The 16,649-nt window shown below is 39.6% G+C and overlaps 2 protein-coding genes across 12 annotated transcripts in view; one reads left to right on the top strand and one right to left on the bottom strand.

Moving 5' to 3' along the window:
• Positions 1-12: 12 nt before the first annotated feature.
• On the bottom strand, positions 13-11,564 carry dkk3a (dickkopf WNT signaling pathway inhibitor 3a). 2 transcript variants are annotated; one of them, XM_055013110.1, is made up of 8 exons: positions 11,453-11,564; positions 7,063-7,312; positions 6,712-6,825; positions 6,580-6,639; positions 5,425-5,517; positions 3,742-3,886; positions 3,488-3,644; positions 13-2,242 (listed from the first exon to the last, which is right to left on the bottom strand). In XM_055013110.1, the coding sequence occupies exons 2-8, from the start codon at positions 7,258-7,260 to the stop codon at positions 2,155-2,157; spliced, it is 855 nt and encodes a 284-aa protein (XP_054869085.1). In that variant the 5' UTR covers positions 7,261-7,312; positions 11,453-11,564; the 3' UTR covers positions 13-2,154. The 2 variants fall into 2 exon arrangements, with proteins under 2 accessions (XP_054869085.1, XP_023129026.2); XM_023273258.3 differs by lacking the exon at positions 11,453-11,564 and having other exon boundaries at positions 7,063-7,415.
• The window catches only part of mical2a (microtubule associated monooxygenase, calponin and LIM domain containing 2a), a 56,911-nt gene continuing 49,522 nt past the window's right edge, over positions 9,261-16,649 (top strand). For 2 of the 10 annotated variants that reach the window (XR_004847579.2, XM_055013101.1), the window contains exon 1: positions 9,292-9,686. The gene's annotated coding sequence lies outside the window, so the exon portion shown is untranslated. Of the gene's footprint in view, positions 9,687-16,649 lie in introns of all 10 variants that reach the window. The other 8 variants (XM_055013107.1, XM_055013093.1, XM_055013092.1 and 5 more) reach the window with 8 other exon arrangements.

The following is a 16,649-nucleotide window of genomic DNA, read 5'->3' as shown; positions in this document are numbered from 1 at the left end:
AACACAAAAGAATGTTTTAGAGTTTCCAAAAAACCTTTTTTATTGTTCCAAAGGCAAGAGTTGTACAAGCTGTTAGGTTCAAAGTGCAAGTTATATTTGACAGTTTTATCTGTAAGTTCCATCCAGCATTTAAGTACACTGCATTGTTAAACATTGTTTGCAAAGAAAAAATAAACTTTCAGGCTGAATATTGAAATGGTATGTTGCATTGCTAGCTTTAAACACTAATTTTTAAGCAGTAATGTTTGGAACCTCATTGACAGTATTTGCAGTGAAATTATAAATGCTGAGTCTAAGAAGTGATTTGTGTCGTAGGAATAATGCCTCTAGTTACTTATTCATCAAAAATGAAATATAAGTGTCGGTCAGTGTTAAGGGCTAATAGAAAAAACAACTGAAAGTGCTCAGGGAGGCATTTCATTAGATATAAACCTTTTTTGGAGCATCCTGATTACTTAACGGTTAAGGTTCACACTAAATTTAAATTCTTGGTTTAATTCCGGCTGGCCGCCCTTGTGGTACCTACTAACTCTCCTCTTGTTACTGATTAAATTAATTTTGTCATTACTTTATTTCAATATATTTAAAACAATAATTCTTGCAAAAGTCCACAGCAATTTTCATGTTGCCGCTACACTATGATGTGAGTGTGCAGGGCCTTCAGGTGTTTTGCTAAGTGAGGAGAAAGCAGAACAAGAAAAGCAGATTATGGTACTTAGTTGGTAAATAAACTAAAGGTTACTGTACTGTTTATTCAAGATTAACAGCTTAATAATTACACAGCGATTTCTTAATTTATGGTCTTTTGCACTCGATTTGCTATAAATCCTATATTTATAGACTCTTAATGGTAATTTGGGAACAGAATATTGCAAACACATCTCTATACAGTAACAACATCCACAGTCAGTGCAGTTATTGAGCTTATTGCATGAGATTGTGCAGTTTTCTGTGATTCCAGCTTAGAGGACCAACACATACAGCCTCACTACAGTTCAAGTTTTATCCTTGCACAAAACATTTTCACTGCTGGACAATAGATTGCAGTCCTGTTACGACTGTGACACTAAAACATGACTTCAACCTTGACCTTTGATTATACATTCAATAATTTTCTGATATTCCTGCGGATGAAACGCTGCTTCAAAGACAACAGCGGCCTATTAAAGTTCAGGTTAAAGTGCAGATATATAAAAGAAGAACAACACATTGCAAAATAACTGCAGTAGAGGCAGAATCAAACACATCCTGTTGTGAGTGACAGTGTTTCCTGCCGTGCATATATAAGAACATGTCATCTCAGTGCAGTAAAAATGTTGAGGCTTAGATTTTGGCAAAAACACAAGTCACCTCTGTGGAGAAAAGCAACATGAAGATCTTGGCAGCAGAGCTGATATTGGTGGGGATCAAGCAGGAATTTTGCCAAAACATGTTCTCGGCTATAACAAGTGAAAGATGCAGAAGAGAAATGCTTTGTTACAAACAACTTTAAGCAGCTATAATTCGATACTACCAAACATCTGAGATGAGGTCAGTATGATTAAATATTATGGTCACAATATTTTAGAATGATTCCCAGAATTGGAAGAAACAACCCATGCTCTTCTTGCACATGATGGCCGTGTTGTTTCTGTAGAGAAATCTAACATCTTTCTGTTTTATTGCTCAAACAGTACATGCAGCGTGACCGTTTTTTTCTCCCAGTTAACAGTAAATGCAGTAAGTCTGCAACTTAGGCGAAAAGACGGTAACTTCCAGTCCATTTACAGATATTAAATCTTTAGAGTTGTAATCAGTGTGTTATGGTTATGGCTGGGGTTAGCATTATATAATAGGCAGACTTGCAAAAAAACTCTAGCTATGCAGCAAATAGTGAAGAAAACTAATGTTAAGTGTGTTTAGCAAATTCAGCTTCCTGTCTTTTTTGTGTTAGTCACTTTCATATTTACATCTATAGACACATTTAAGGGTTATAATAAACCTCAATTACAGCAATTAAAATAAATATATTTTCATCCATTTTCCATGCTTTAGTGTTTTGGATTAAGCTGGCAAAAAGAAATTGCAATGACTCTTTGCAAAAAATGGCTCTGGAGTCAGAGGAGACGCCTGACTAGCTGCTTACAAGGCAATGTGAGTTAAACCGAGCTGTGTCTAGATGATGTAGTCTATCTCTGAGTATAGAGAGTCTGTCAGATCCTCTTCACTCGAGTCCTCTCCTTTAAGGCACATGGAGCCTCGCCTGTGGAAAAGCAGAGCACCACAGTGTAGGAATGGGTCCAAAGTTGGTAAGTGACGTGCATTTAAAGGTTTTGGATATATCTGAACAGAATAATTCATTAAATCAAACATTCTAAGCTTTTTACCCTGTCATGCACAGTATCCACTACATGGGACAGTTATTAAAACTCAATTAATACCAGAATCATTAGAATCATTAATACAAGCCTTCTTTGTATTGCTGCTTGCTCATTGTCTAGACCAGAGGTGTCAAACTCATTTTTGTTCAAGGGCCACATTCAGCCCAATTTGACCTCAAGTGGGCCGGACCAGTTAAATCAGAGCGTAATAACCTACAAATAACCACGACTCCAAAATTTTCCTTTCTTTTAGTGACTAATATCTGTCACCTTTACAAACTACATTAAAAATTCAAAATGATGGATTTGTGTAACTGTGCCTGTTACTTATGCAATTTGGTTAAAATCTTTTATTTTATAAGAAACATAAAGACATAGCAAATGTTCTCTGATTTGATCAGAGTTTGATCCACGTGGATTTTGTCATTTTTTTCTATGAATGAAATGTAACTGTAGTGGATATTGGGCATGAACAGTTATATTCTGGTCTCTAGGGCTATATGAGACAAACAAGTGAAAAAACTGTTGATATTGTGATATAATTATAAACTAATAGCATCTGAAAAAACCTAAATTGTGAATTATCATATGAGACAACAGACAAATCTAAGTCATAAACTTTATAAAGTTTCATGGTTGACATCTTTTAGTTAAAACTTCTACCTACAAAAAGTGCTTTTCGGTAAAATATATAGAATTTTACAACATTTTTTCATTTATTTTCAGCCAGAATTCTCCACCTCAGTAGCACTTACACAGACCAGACTTTCCAGTTTTATTCCTGTCTATATTTTGAAGGTCTTACAGGGGAAAAACATGGCAAAAATGTGTTTTATTTTGGCTGTTGACACTATTCTCAGATTTACAGAGTGCGCCTCTGTAGGAAACTAAATGGAACAAAAAGTTCAAGCCTGACATTATCCAGTGCTTAAAATTCTATTTTGGAAGTGTATACAAAGTTGCATATGTTTAACGAGATAATATCTCATTTGCCAGAAAACTTGAAATACCAAAAATAAGTGTCATAATGTAAGTAATCAGCTGGGGAAATTTCATTGTGATATCTATTAGATAAATATTTCACCCTATTCACTTGTAGCATTTTGCCTGAAACGTGTTGTACTCACCCCAGATGCTGGCAGTGGAGATCACCTGCACAGGGACAGTGTTTCCTGGGTCCATCGTCCTGAATGTCCCACGACAGTAACTCCATCAGGTGGTTGGAGGCACCGAAGCAGCGCTCACGCTCAATGGGTTTGGCCGAACAGACGGGAAAGAGCAGGGCTGAATGCAAGAATAGAAAACACACGGATACATTTTCTGAGAGTGTAAAGAAGGACGGATAAACATGCAGTATACTATATTTTGTGCTGTACCGTACTTTTATGGAAAGCACAGCAGAGGTCTAGGTTACAATCAGTCTGGTGTTGACAAGTGCTGCCAGCCTCCCCTTTTGTTGCATTTTGAGTGCACTGGCCCCACAGACATAATTGTTCGCCACAGCACTCCGCATCCTTCGTACAGGGCTGGAAGAACAGAAAACAAGGCATTTTCTTAACGGAAGACAAATAATTTCTATGAATTAAGGTTAATTATTCTGCAACAAGCAGCTTGATATTAAAGACCAACACTGTTCAGATGACTAGAGTTATCAAAGGTGTTAATCTGAAGGCGCCTTCCCAGTAATGGATGAAGTATTCAGTATACAGTGTATATTTATGAAATGTTCTATAATCTCATGTCTCAAAGATGCTGGAGTGATGTTTTAAAGAGTCCCTATGATACACATTTTCAGACTCATAATTTTATTGTGGGAAATATGTTTACCTGCTTTAATGTCCAAAAAATGCATTATTTTTCTCAAACTGTTTACCAAGCCTACTGCGTCTTTAAGGCCCTCCTCTTGAAAAGCCCAGTCTGCTCCGATTGGTCAGCTGAACCGGCCAAATCAAGGCAAGCTAGGCAACTATAACCCCAGATTTCACAGTATAGGGATGTACACCTTGTAGTAGCAACTCTAGTGAAGAAATAATGCGAGAAAGCTGCTTTTTCTTTGTTTTAAAATGTACAAAAGTAACTGCTAAGCAGGCAATATGCAAATGTGTTACATGGTGATGTCAATAAGTAACAGAAGAAAAGCCTGAACTTAAACCGAGGCATTTCAGACAAGTAAGCACAGTGTCTTCTGAGTGGAGTTTGAGTTTTCTAGTTTGTAAGACTTTCTACAGGCACAAAAAAAAAGAAAATAATATATCACTCTAAAGGAAAGGAAAAACTCCAAAAAGCAGAGTATAGCTCTTTAAAAGTCACAGACATGAGAACAGAACATGCACTTTCAGTGTAACAAAGCTGGAACTCACAGCAGCATTAATGGCATCAATGATTCTCTAAGCATGAGGCCAGCTGACTTTTTACTTGATTAAACATAAATGAGATCAGCAGGTCAACTGGTCTCTGATAGCGGCAAGAGGAGCTCCTATTAAAGCCTCTATGAATTGTTAATACGGGGACACGACAAACGGTGTTCTGGTTGTTTCCATGCAGAGTTTTTTTTTTTTAGTGCAGCAATTTTGACAAGACACAGATCTGGTCCTCTGTGTATTTATTATCCCTGCATACTGTACCCTTGTTTGGCAGACTGCCAGTGTCTTTATCCCTTTGCATTGCTTTTTTCAACTCTCCTAAACCGAGACCAATTCATCCAATGAAGATTCCACAGAGTCAGCAGTTCAGTCATAACGGAGTCTTCAGTAAAACCAATGACACAAGAAGACTGACATGAACAACATTATTTTTGTTCTAGTGGTTCTTTGAGCCAGAGGAGGGAAGGGAAGAGCTCTTATTTAACCTTGACACATGCTGTCCTTTCATGTGAAGCTCATAGGACAGAGTGCTGGCGAACAACACACTCCAATTACACTTGTGGACACACTGCAATGCAGTTGATGCGAAACCCAAGTAGCCTGGAAGTGTGTGTGCATTTGAAAGGAACAGACCTGAGAGACAGTACATTTTAGAGAAAAATGACCAAAATAGTGAAGAAATTTAACATAGGTTCACTTACCACATCGATGGCTTTACATGGCAGACACTTGGAATTGTCTGTGTCAGAGAGGCAATACCTTCCCTTCCCACAGTCGTCGTTAGTGAGGCATCTCTGAAGACAAGAGAGAGGAAGGATCACATGAAGGTGCCTCAGTCTATTTTAAATCCATTGTTTGGTCTCGTAATTGTCAGGGAAGCAGCGATCAGAAACCTCTCCAGGTATTATGTGGAATAAATATGAAAGAAGACTGACACTGTTTCTAATTTTAAAAACATGACTAAGCTAATGATCTACACTCACGCCAATAATTATGAATTAAACTATATCAAACAAATGTCAATATGTCAGTCTCTGCCTACATATCTGCACATATAATGTGATTTATATTAGATTCAAACCGTCATTTAGAGAATTTTTTGATTTATATCCAATCAGATCACACCAAAGTGCAAAATGAATGACTAAATATATTAAACTTTTAGGTTGTCAAACATCCAAAAAAAAGATGTAGCATATTTCTATAGAAAGAGGCGACTCATCTGATGTGAATTTTATCACTTATAACTAGACAGACTTTTGTCCCAGAGATATTTTGTACACTCTTCTCCTAATATACAACCAAAAATGTAAAAACTGCAAGATGACAAGACCTTCAACAAACAAAAGATGAAGATTAATGTCATTTTTACTCTGAAAAGGTAATTCACATAAAAGTTTTAACTGTTGTATTTTACTTATACTACTCACAACTAAATATAGTCATTAAAAAGTTGCCCTCTGAATTGGATTTTTAATGTTTAACTACACCATTAACTACACCATTTCTAAATGTTTCTAAATGTGTGGTTGCATAAGTACCCTTGCAAAAGCTCACATCATCACTTATTTATCAGCTATTTTGTAGAGCCATAATTTCGATGGATGCACTCGACAAATCAGCTGCACATCAGCACTGCTTTCAACTTCAAGAGGCAATACCTCCGTGCTATATTTAGCACACAGGCAAACAGAAAGATGAATGAACTTCTATACACACGTTCATTTGCAGACATAATGCCAAGTCAGCAGCAGTGATTTTGCGACCAGACGTTATGCAAGCCTTCCAGAGCGAGAAATTCAAACTGTGCAGTTGAAGGTCATGTGAAAAACAAGAGTTCTGTTTAAAATACTTACATGATCAATCTTGTTCTCCAGATCACTCGTCTGGACGGCTGTGGTGATGTTGTTAGTCTCCTGTGTGAAGGTGGGACATCAGTTAAGGTTTATTCACACTATTTTACCTCTGATTGCTGTTTATTGGACTACCTGGTCTGTAGCGGAGTGGAAGGATTCATTATCGGTCACTTTATCAGGAGCATTTTCATTGGGATGACTTGGAGGGATGTTGTTGGAATGAGGGCTGATGCTCTGGTTGTTGGTCTAGAAGGGTTTGAGAAATGATCAGATTTATTTCAGATTAAAAAAGATGCATCAAGACACAAAAACTTGTCTCCTTCCTCTGCTGCATCTGCCTCTAAGCTTTTTTATATTTTTGTGCAGTGTTTTTTTTTTTTTTAAAGATATTCTCATGATCTATAGGTAGTAACTGACAGCACAGCAGTGAAATAATGCTATGTCATGTCAACAGCTGCCTGAGAGGTGCAACTAGCTGCCTACTTGCTGAAACGCATCCTCAGGCTTGTGCTGCAGATCCTCTGGGAGTTGCTCCACTTCCACAAACACGCTGTCCGGCTCCGTTTGTCCCTGGACGGAATTATCCTCCAGGATGTGGCTGATGCCTGAGTCCACTATCTCCGGGAGGATGCCGTGGCAGACTGCTGTCAGAGCCAGAACTAGCAGGGCGGCGGACTTCATGCTGCTGCTGCTGCTGCTGCTGCTGCACTATGAGGAGGGTGTGGTGGTGATGCTGAGGAGCACAAACAGCGTCACCACAGCTGATGTTTCCGTCACTGCGGGGTCGTTACATCACGATAATACCCGTAGTACCGCCAGACCAGGTAAAAACTAACATTAACCGACTTAAACGTAGTTATACTGCGGTAAAATAGCTCCCGGGTTTTGATAAACTTAACCTGAACGTAGTTCCGGTCAAGTTTAACCGACGTTCGAAATTAGTACGCGAGGTAAATGAAAGGTAACCATAGCAACAATGCTTTAGCTTCATAGTCAGCTAGCCGTTAGCTCGCTGGTAAAACTATCTTAAAATGGATGCCGTTGCTAAACAACTCTTTAGTTTTTCTTTAAGCTAAGACTACGACGCTAACAGTTAACTTCTAACTCGGGTTTTAAGGGGGAAGTTAAGGGGAACTCAACTTCATCGCGGATTCTCCTGAAAACCTTAAAACTGTGCTTAAGGTAAACTAAGGGTTTCTGAAAGCCACTTTCAAATTTTAGAAACTTTTACTTTGTAAAAATTCAATAAATAGGAGATTTCAAAGTTTTTTGTTTGTTTGTTTGATTTTCACAGTGTTTGTGATTTTTGCACAGACACAAATGGGTTTTTCTTCACCGTGCAAATGATTTTCAAAAACAAAAATTATGCGGCTTAGTCTACCAGGACGTTTAGTATCTCTCATAATTCACTTGCATGGTCACTTCTTTTACTTTTTTAAATGACAGCATTCCACATGACAAATACACATGAATAAATGTCGACACAACACACAGAAAACACTTGGATCAATATATAATTGCAAGACTTTTTGTAACATAGTTGACAGGTATCATAGCTGACATTTTTGCTGTTTTCTGGCCTAAAATCAACATAGCCGCCTATAACCAAACACTACATGCCATTTTTACAGAAAGATTCTTCTAAATATTATATATACAGTTGAGTAAAATTGAAATTGAAAGTTATTTATAAAGATATTGTAGTAAACATGTTGACATGCGATAAATCCACACATGACTCACACACTACTTTATATTAAATAACTCAGAAAGCCTTGGAGTCTTGCCAGTCTTTTCTTCAGGAGGAAATGACATATTGTGGAGCAGGTCATGTGATCTGGAATTAACACTTCCTGGAGAGGTGTTTTTGTAATGGGTAACTTAGCTGAAGGTGATTTCTCAGACACAGGTACAATTTATTTTCCATTTAAAATTTGATATGTTCCAAAAAAGAAATATCTGTCATAATTACCTCAACTTAATAAAAAGAACACAATCAAAACAATTTTTGAATAAGCTCATTTTATTATTGTTTAGCTAATTCGAAGTAGTTGTTATTAAATTCGTACGGTTATTTAGTTGACATTTTAGTGACATCCAGTCATTTTTTTTATTAATAAGTGATTGTTTCCATAATAAATAATTATGGGATTTGTAAAGATGTAATCATAATGAACATAGAAAAACATTTTTTCTTTAACTTTTAATAAAAATGTATGAAAGATATATCCCCTGGACTTCAAAAGTCCCTCAATTATATATTGATCCACTTAGTAGCCACGTGTCCAACTACTTTTGAAAATCGATCTCACACACATTGATGTAAACCCACTCAAATGACATCTTGGCACTTTAACATATTACTTCACAATGGATATGTAAGTAAATTGTGTCCCGACTATCTGGACCTTATGCTTCCCACTTTGGATGAATTGATCCTTTAAACCAGCATTTCCTCTACCTGTAGTGTCACAAAGTGGCCACACGATGGCAGAATGTGCTTTCTCAGAAAATCTGACTCCACATTGTGCGCACATTTTTGCAGAGTTTGTTCAATGGTTTTGTGCATATGCAGCATAGATTAGAGTTTTTGCTGACACACTGTGAAATGTGGCCTAAACTGACTGGGGTCTGGGGGTGTTTGGCGCCTGGTAGTCTCATCCAAAAAGAGGAATCACACCGAAAAGCCGCACTATTGTATCAGGATTAAGACCTGGTATTTAATCTTAAAATCCTACTTATGCTCAAGCCTGTTGGTAACTTTTTAAAAGCAACATATTTATTGATTTAGATCTGCAGTTCGGTCACATCTAAGCCGGTGTAGTTAGTAAATTCCTCCGCGCAGCTGTCAGTTTGAGGCAGGTGGAGGGATAAGTGGAGAACTGCGTCTTTGTCACGGCAAAGTCTGGATCTTGTGGATTAAACAGCAACCACGGTAGCTGCTCTCTGGGTTTGTCCCACTTCGGAGCACCGCCCTCAAACACTGGACTCAGCTGCAGGAGAAACTGCTGCTGTCAGACTGACTGAGGACTCACTTTACACCGCAGTCCGAGACCTCGTTTGACCGAACACACACTGGAAGGAAGAAGTTCAGACCGAGATATGAGGTGAGCTCTTTTGTTTTCTTACTCTTTGTAGTTCTGTTTCCTGTTCTGATCGTGGGTGGTTTGACCCCGAGACACCTGACAGGACTTCTGACCTGTTCCTGTTAGTAAAAACAAACGTGTCTCCACTGTGTGTGACAAGATCAGACTGGTTATAAAGTTATGACAATGAATGACAAATCTGCTGTGATTCCATTACTCTGGTTGGTATTTTTGGGAGTTGTTGGTGATTATCTGTTCTGTAAGCAAAGGTGCCTCTGATGGTGTTTTCTGAACATGTGCCAGCATTCAGCTGTTATCGTGACCCTCCTGGTTGAGCGCTGTCTCTGAGGAGTCAGACATCTGGGCTTGCCTCTACTCCCTGATAACAAAAAGGTTATCTTGACTCGTCCAGCCCACATTTTTTTTGTCATGTCGATGCCATAAATGACTTCTGAGGAGCTGCTTTTGCCTCAAAGCCCTCAGAACTGGAACGGCAGCTTTTCTATACATGCAAGTTCAAAGACAGTAAAGAGAAGCAGAAACAGGTAAAGTTGGGTTAAAGTCATTCTCCCACAGAGGTGTAAATCCCACCAGGTAGCTCTTTCTCTGGCTGGCTCCACCTGCTCAGCACCTTCACTGTAAATAACCCTCAGTGTGTCGTATGGGTTGATGTGACATAAACTGCATTTTAAAGAAAGGTGTGGCTCAATGAGTGACAGAAGCTGCCTGTTAATGTTTTCTAGAGCCACTTCCAGTCAATATTTAGTTCAACTTGTGATAAACAAGGGCTTCCTGATGAGGCAGGAAAAGACAAACAAATGTAGATCAGCGAGGGCAAAAAGCCCTTCACCAGGACTAATCTGTTTGTCTTTCCTCTTCTGCGTTTCAACATCTTTCACGAGCACCCAGTCTGCTGTGATTCATATGCCTTGCAAGACGATGCGTGATTCATTCAGCACATTTTTGTTGGGATGGTCAGAAGAGTCGTACAAACAGCGGTAGTTCTCCTTCCCACTGCTGTATTAGCAATCATTTCCTGTGTGTTTTATGAGATACAGTCAAGACTTCTTCATCAAACTGTAGGAATCCAATGTTATTATCAAGCAGCTCTGCCAGTGGAGTCCAGTCCAGACACTGATGGGTCGTGTAATTTACACTGAAACACATTAGGAACCTCAACATTCATTCTGCCCCTGCTGGAATTTCCCTCACATTTCATCCATGTGCTGTAATGTAAAATAGATGGTAAATAGTCTGCACTTATATACCACTTTTCTGCCTTGGCGGTACAATATGGAAAAACACCAGCAAACAGCAAATTGCACAATAAGTCTTTTAGCTTAGCTTCGAGGCTTATGTTCTAAACATGCTCGGTGATTACAGGTTTAACTCTGATTCATGTCCTTCTTCTTTCAACGCTGAAGTCACTACTGAGCTGTGAGAATATACAAACATCTGGGAGATAACAGGGCGACATGTCGGATACGTATGAACAAATGTAACCGGCGTGCTGGACTTTGTAGCAACACAAATTCATTCAGATGACATTTACACACAAACATCCACATTTTTAAACCCGACTGCTGCTGCCGAGATGTCTGGAAAAAAAGTGGGAGCGCGATAGGCTTCGGTAGCTTACAACTGCAAATTCCAGTGCCAGCCTTTCATTTTTGGTTTGTAATTACCAGCTTTACTGGAGTTTAACTTAACAACAGTGTGTGGAGATACAAACAGTACAGAAAGCTGCACAGGCCCCCCTCAGATCATGGAGCCAAATGAAGGCCTACCTTATGAGGATCCTCATGTAGAATCTGAATTAAATGATGTTAATTAACTCAACTTTTTGATATCTAGACTAAAAATAACAGGTCATTGTATTTCTGTTTTTCGCTGCTGTAAGTCAGAGCTGCATTGGACTTCAGCTGCTGTTACAAGTGTTTCACAGCTCACAGTTACATAAACAGGACTGCTCGCCTGTGAGATCTCACTACTGCAATGATTGCTTCAATATTTAAGCTCTGTTGCTGTAAAATTATTAGTCAGTGGTTACAGATTCTTGCATACAAGTAAAGATATGGTCAATGCTAGCAGATGGGAGGTATTATGAAACATTTTAGGTTGAGATATGACAAAGATATACAGCACTGATCAAATAATTCAATGATTTACTATGCTTGTGAATGAATTAATGAATCAGTTAGAAATGTGAGGATGTCGTGCTGTGAATGAAAACAATGCAGATGTTTCGCTCAGCCTGATAAACCGACTGAGAGTGGAAGCTTGTGCTCATTATTGCCAGAGAGGCGTTGTAAACTTTCTCCTTCCTCTGTGCAATATGCTTCCTTCCTTGTTCCACGGCATAAAAACGGACATGTGTTAGATAGGAACTCTCAGAGATAGGTGGGGCATGTTGTTCCTGGTGGCCTTCTCCATCATCAAACCAAATGTCTGCTGTGATGCTAAAACCAAACAAAGAGACACAAATGTAGTCAATCAGCTAAACTTCTTATTTTTCTGGCAAGACTCAGTTCAGGTTAAGACAGGCTGTTATATTTTAGATTTCTGTTTTGTTTAAAGCTGTGACTACACTGCAACGTGGGGACATTTCACATCTAAGCCAACAGTTACGATGGAGCCACTAAAGGAGCTACAAAGGAGACACTGCTGTAGTAAACTCGCTCCTGCAGGATATCATTAACAGGTTCCCTCTGGCAGGGGCAGGGTCACATTGGAAAGGGTTTAAAACATATCTTAGCCATGCTTCAGAATCGCACAGGAGGAATTTTACAGAGGCAGCCCTCCTCTGAGCTTTGATCTGGACAGGAAACCAGACATACTCCTAAGGAAAAGTCTGGCTATGAGATGTTTCAGGGAGCATTTTGTTGCAGCAGTGCATCACTATGAATGTATTTACTGCCAACACAGTTCTGGTGTTGCGGCTAGTGTCCTAACAGTCATTTTTACCATGATATTCTGTGACACGACTTAGTCTTTGTTGTTTCTGAGTGAGTTTAATGCAGGTGAATCCAGAACACTGGACTGCTATCGGGCTGAACTTTGTCCGTTTTTGTATTTATGTGGAGGTAATCTTGTTTACATGGTCTCTTGTTTACATGTTCTTGCCCTGTTGATATCTTTTCAGGTCATGTGCTGTTTTCTGCTGCAACATGACACTTGTCTATTCTGAGCCTGGCTTTACTGATTGTTGGCTCATAGTATCTGTTCGGCATTAATAGTGCTGTCTGAACCTTTACTGTGCCCCTCTGTGATGTGGATGAATGAAAGACACCCTCTGATCTTTGACCCTTAGTGCCACTCAGGTTGTCTTTCGCCTTGTGGTTTGTATTGAATACATTTTTCACGCTGCTGAGGATCCATGTTTGTGTGGTTATGAGTATGTTTTTAACACGTGCAGTTATCCAGAATGTGAATTGTTGGTGTCAGTAGCTGTGCAGGTGTAGCTCTGTGCTCAGTGTGTCCAGATAAATCATTCTCTGAGGGAACCATGTGGTGAACACGCCTCGTGGGTCAGGTGTTGCTGCAGACGGCAGCTGTGAAGCTTTCCCAGCCTGCTCCTGTTCATGAAAATTAACAGTCTTCTCCTCTGAAGTTGACTGACATTTATTGTCAGTGTTTCTACCTTGCTCATGAGATCTTCTTTGTTTTGGCAATGCTGCCTGAACACGCAGTCAGATTTCAGAGGGCTTAGATAATACTATGGGGCTCTGGGGCCTGGTGAAGGGCAGAGCCCACAGGCTGAAGTCCACAGGAGTGCAATGTTTTGTGAGGCACACTGCTTGCTTATCAGGCCTGCAGAGGGTTCCTTCCTGGTTTTCTTCAGTCCGTGCTGTAATTACAGTTGCTGGCTGGCTATGCTACGCTACAGTATGTGCCTTTCCCAGCATTCCCAATGTTTTCCTTGTGTTGTCAGCTTCCTATTGTACTTTGATGGCCTAAAGCTATGTGCTGTGTGGAAACAAGTGAAGACACCGAGTCATCGGTTTGACGCTTGTTTCAGTGTCTTTATGGTTTTGCCAGTGCCAGACCTGAATTTTTTTTTTTAGTTATGACTGTTTAGTGCAAGTTGCTTTTGGCAAACACGTGGTCACTTTTTAGTGGTTTTAGACTGTGCATGTGTAAAAGGGAAAACAGCGACAATATTCTAAAGGTATTTATGGGGAGCAACAAAACCAGCAATGAACTGATCTTACTAGAGTATTTCTTTGCTCAGAATGGGCATTTCGGAAGGGGTTGACTACTTAGTATGCATGATAAGTCCATGTACAGTGAGGACAATATATTTGTTATGTCATCTGACAGAAATCTATGCATTTTTCTGTTATTTATGACCATTTGATAAACAGACGTTTCGGTTTTGAATGAATAAATGAAACCCCAATTAGCAAAAGTAGTTGAAAAATTGTCTTCTTGTTGTTTGTCTTTTTTGTTTTCAGTTATTATTTCAGCTTTTGTTAAGGCCTTTTTTGGAAGCACCAAAAATTCCTCTGCGGAAGAAAAACCTCACTTTCTATACATTTTTGTCTGTGTAGCCAAGTCCGGATTTAGCGAAATCTTTGACCTCAGTCTGCGCTGTTGCATTGAGTGACATGTTCCATTATTACAATAAACACGGTCACTGTGGTTTATTTTGTCTCTCATACACACTGTACTGTATATATATAAAACTATATGTTTGCGATTCATCCTAAAGATTTCCGTCTTTAGTAGGAACAAATGGGCTTGAGGCTGATGCCGCAGACAGGGTGGGGAACTCCAAAAATACTATTCAACAGTGTAAAAATGAATCTATATAAATTGAACTTGTGTTGCACAGAGGAATGTTGCAGGATATGTGTGTATTAAAGCATGCATGTACATGTTTTTTTACTTTTGCCATCCAGGTGTAACAGGTGCATTTTTCGCATTCCTTACATTCCTCCTTTATCATACTGGATACTGATAACTTGCTATGTCTCTCAAACACACATCAGTGCCTTTATTTGTTATTCAGTACACTCAGTTTCATTGTCCTCCTATGGATCTGGTCTACACAAAGGACAGACACTTCTGTTGGGTATCTGCCACAGTACATAAAAAAAACATAAAATATCAGTTGTTAGTAGAGCTTAAATTGAAAACTAAAACTTACAAACCACAGAAATCTCATCACAAAAAAGTTCCTCACAGAGAAATTAGTCTCTGTTCATGACTTTCTTAACTTAATCAAGATACTTTTTCTAAATGGACAGAAACTTAAATCTTAAAAAGGCATTATATGCTTCAGCTGTGATGTATGATGTGTGAGTGTATGCGCATGTGTATTCTTTCTGCTTCATCTGTCATTGGTTACGTTTTTACAGCCGCTCTGTGGGTTCGCTCTGTCTGCCCACAAGTGACTTTCCATTCTGTCAGCCTGCGATGGTGAAGTCATAGGACTCCGTCAGAGACAATGTAGTTTGAGTGTTGAGCATCGACTCGCCTATCAAGACAGTAACTGGTACCTTTTCATTAGCCCTCACAGACTCGTACAACAGATGGTTCCAATAATTGAGCCTGTTTTACCGCTTTACTTGGACTGAAATGTGAAAGCATAAGTGCGGTCAACATGCCTTTATTTGAACTTTCCACCAAAAAGGCACAGGGGCGTATTGAACAATGGCCAAAGTTTAGAATAAAGATATATCAACATAAAATTGATATTTGCTGAGAAAACACCACCACGAACATCAGTTATGAAAATTTTCTTTTGCATATTTTGTGTTAAACTTATATTAAAGTCAACTGTCAGCACAGAGGCTTTATGGGAGATGTAATGCGGGCCCCAAACACTGGAGAATACACAGCAATTTTCCAATCAAACTCTCCTGCCATGCATGAAAGATTAAAGCACCTGCATCGTACATCATCTGTCCTGTCGCAGTAATCGCTCGTCACTCATTGACAGTCGGAGTAAATTCCTTAAAAATCGGTGGCGGTGGTCCTGTGACTGGCTGCATGGTGGAGCCAGCGAGAGGGTGAGTGTTGAACTCATGCTGATGGAGCAGTTCGGAGCTCTTCTAGCCACGTGGCAAAGGAATGTCAGCCCCCAGAGGGAGGCTGGATGTTTGCTGTGAAGGCCTCGGGGGTCCACAGAGTCTACTGACAGGACAGGAGATTTTTGAAGCTTCAAAGGTGTGTAAAACAGGCTTAGGGCCACCTGACTGTACTGGCTGGTTGGTGTTCCTCTCCCTGCCTAAACCTTCCCCCGAGATGTAAAACAACACCAGCATCAAAACAGGATGCAAACATGAGTCCAAACAGGATCTTGTGCAAATTAATATGCTAATTTTAGTCTGAGGACAAATGCGGTTGCTGTAGGAGCAAGATTCAAAGTGGCACCATATTCAATACACAATGAAAAATCTTGTGACCCAAGACTGAATGACCTGTGGATATAGGGAATATTTGTTGCATACACTGGTGTTTGTTATGTCCTTAACCTCTCTGTAATGAAGCCACCTGGGTGTGACAGTAATAGTAGATTACTGCAGGGATGGTGTTCAAGTCCTCCACAGCTAGCCTGACCTTTTCCCCTAACCATGCCCATCCCGCTCCATGGGACATTAAAATATCAAAGCCAGACTTCTCCCAAAACTCACAGAAGCTGTGGTCTCCACCCAAGTGAGCACACACGTACTTAATGCAGAAAATGTCCACATTTTGCTTTGATGTCGAGTTCTGGCACCGATTTTCTGGCATGATTTCCAACATGCTTGATGGTTGATTGGAGCAAAGAGAGAACTACGGTGTATTTTATTCTGTCAGTTCAGCTCTATTCTGACACAAGAGTGTGTTTTAGTAACACGCAGCAGGCACTGCATGCAAACTGAGCACACATTCCTCAGAACGAGGTGTACTATTAAACATACATACTTAATCACATCTATCAGTCTGTGTTAGTCCAGTTTGTGTTACAATTAGATTCAAAGCCTGCTGAACCCATTG

Source organism: Amphiprion ocellaris, chromosome 1, assembly GCF_022539595.1.
Source record: "Amphiprion ocellaris isolate individual 3 ecotype Okinawa chromosome 1, ASM2253959v1, whole genome shotgun sequence".
Lineage (NCBI taxonomy): Eukaryota > Metazoa > Chordata > Actinopteri > Pomacentridae > Amphiprion > Amphiprion ocellaris.
Note: the sequence above shows the minus strand (reverse complement) of the source record. Positions and strands in the feature narration are given on the sequence as shown.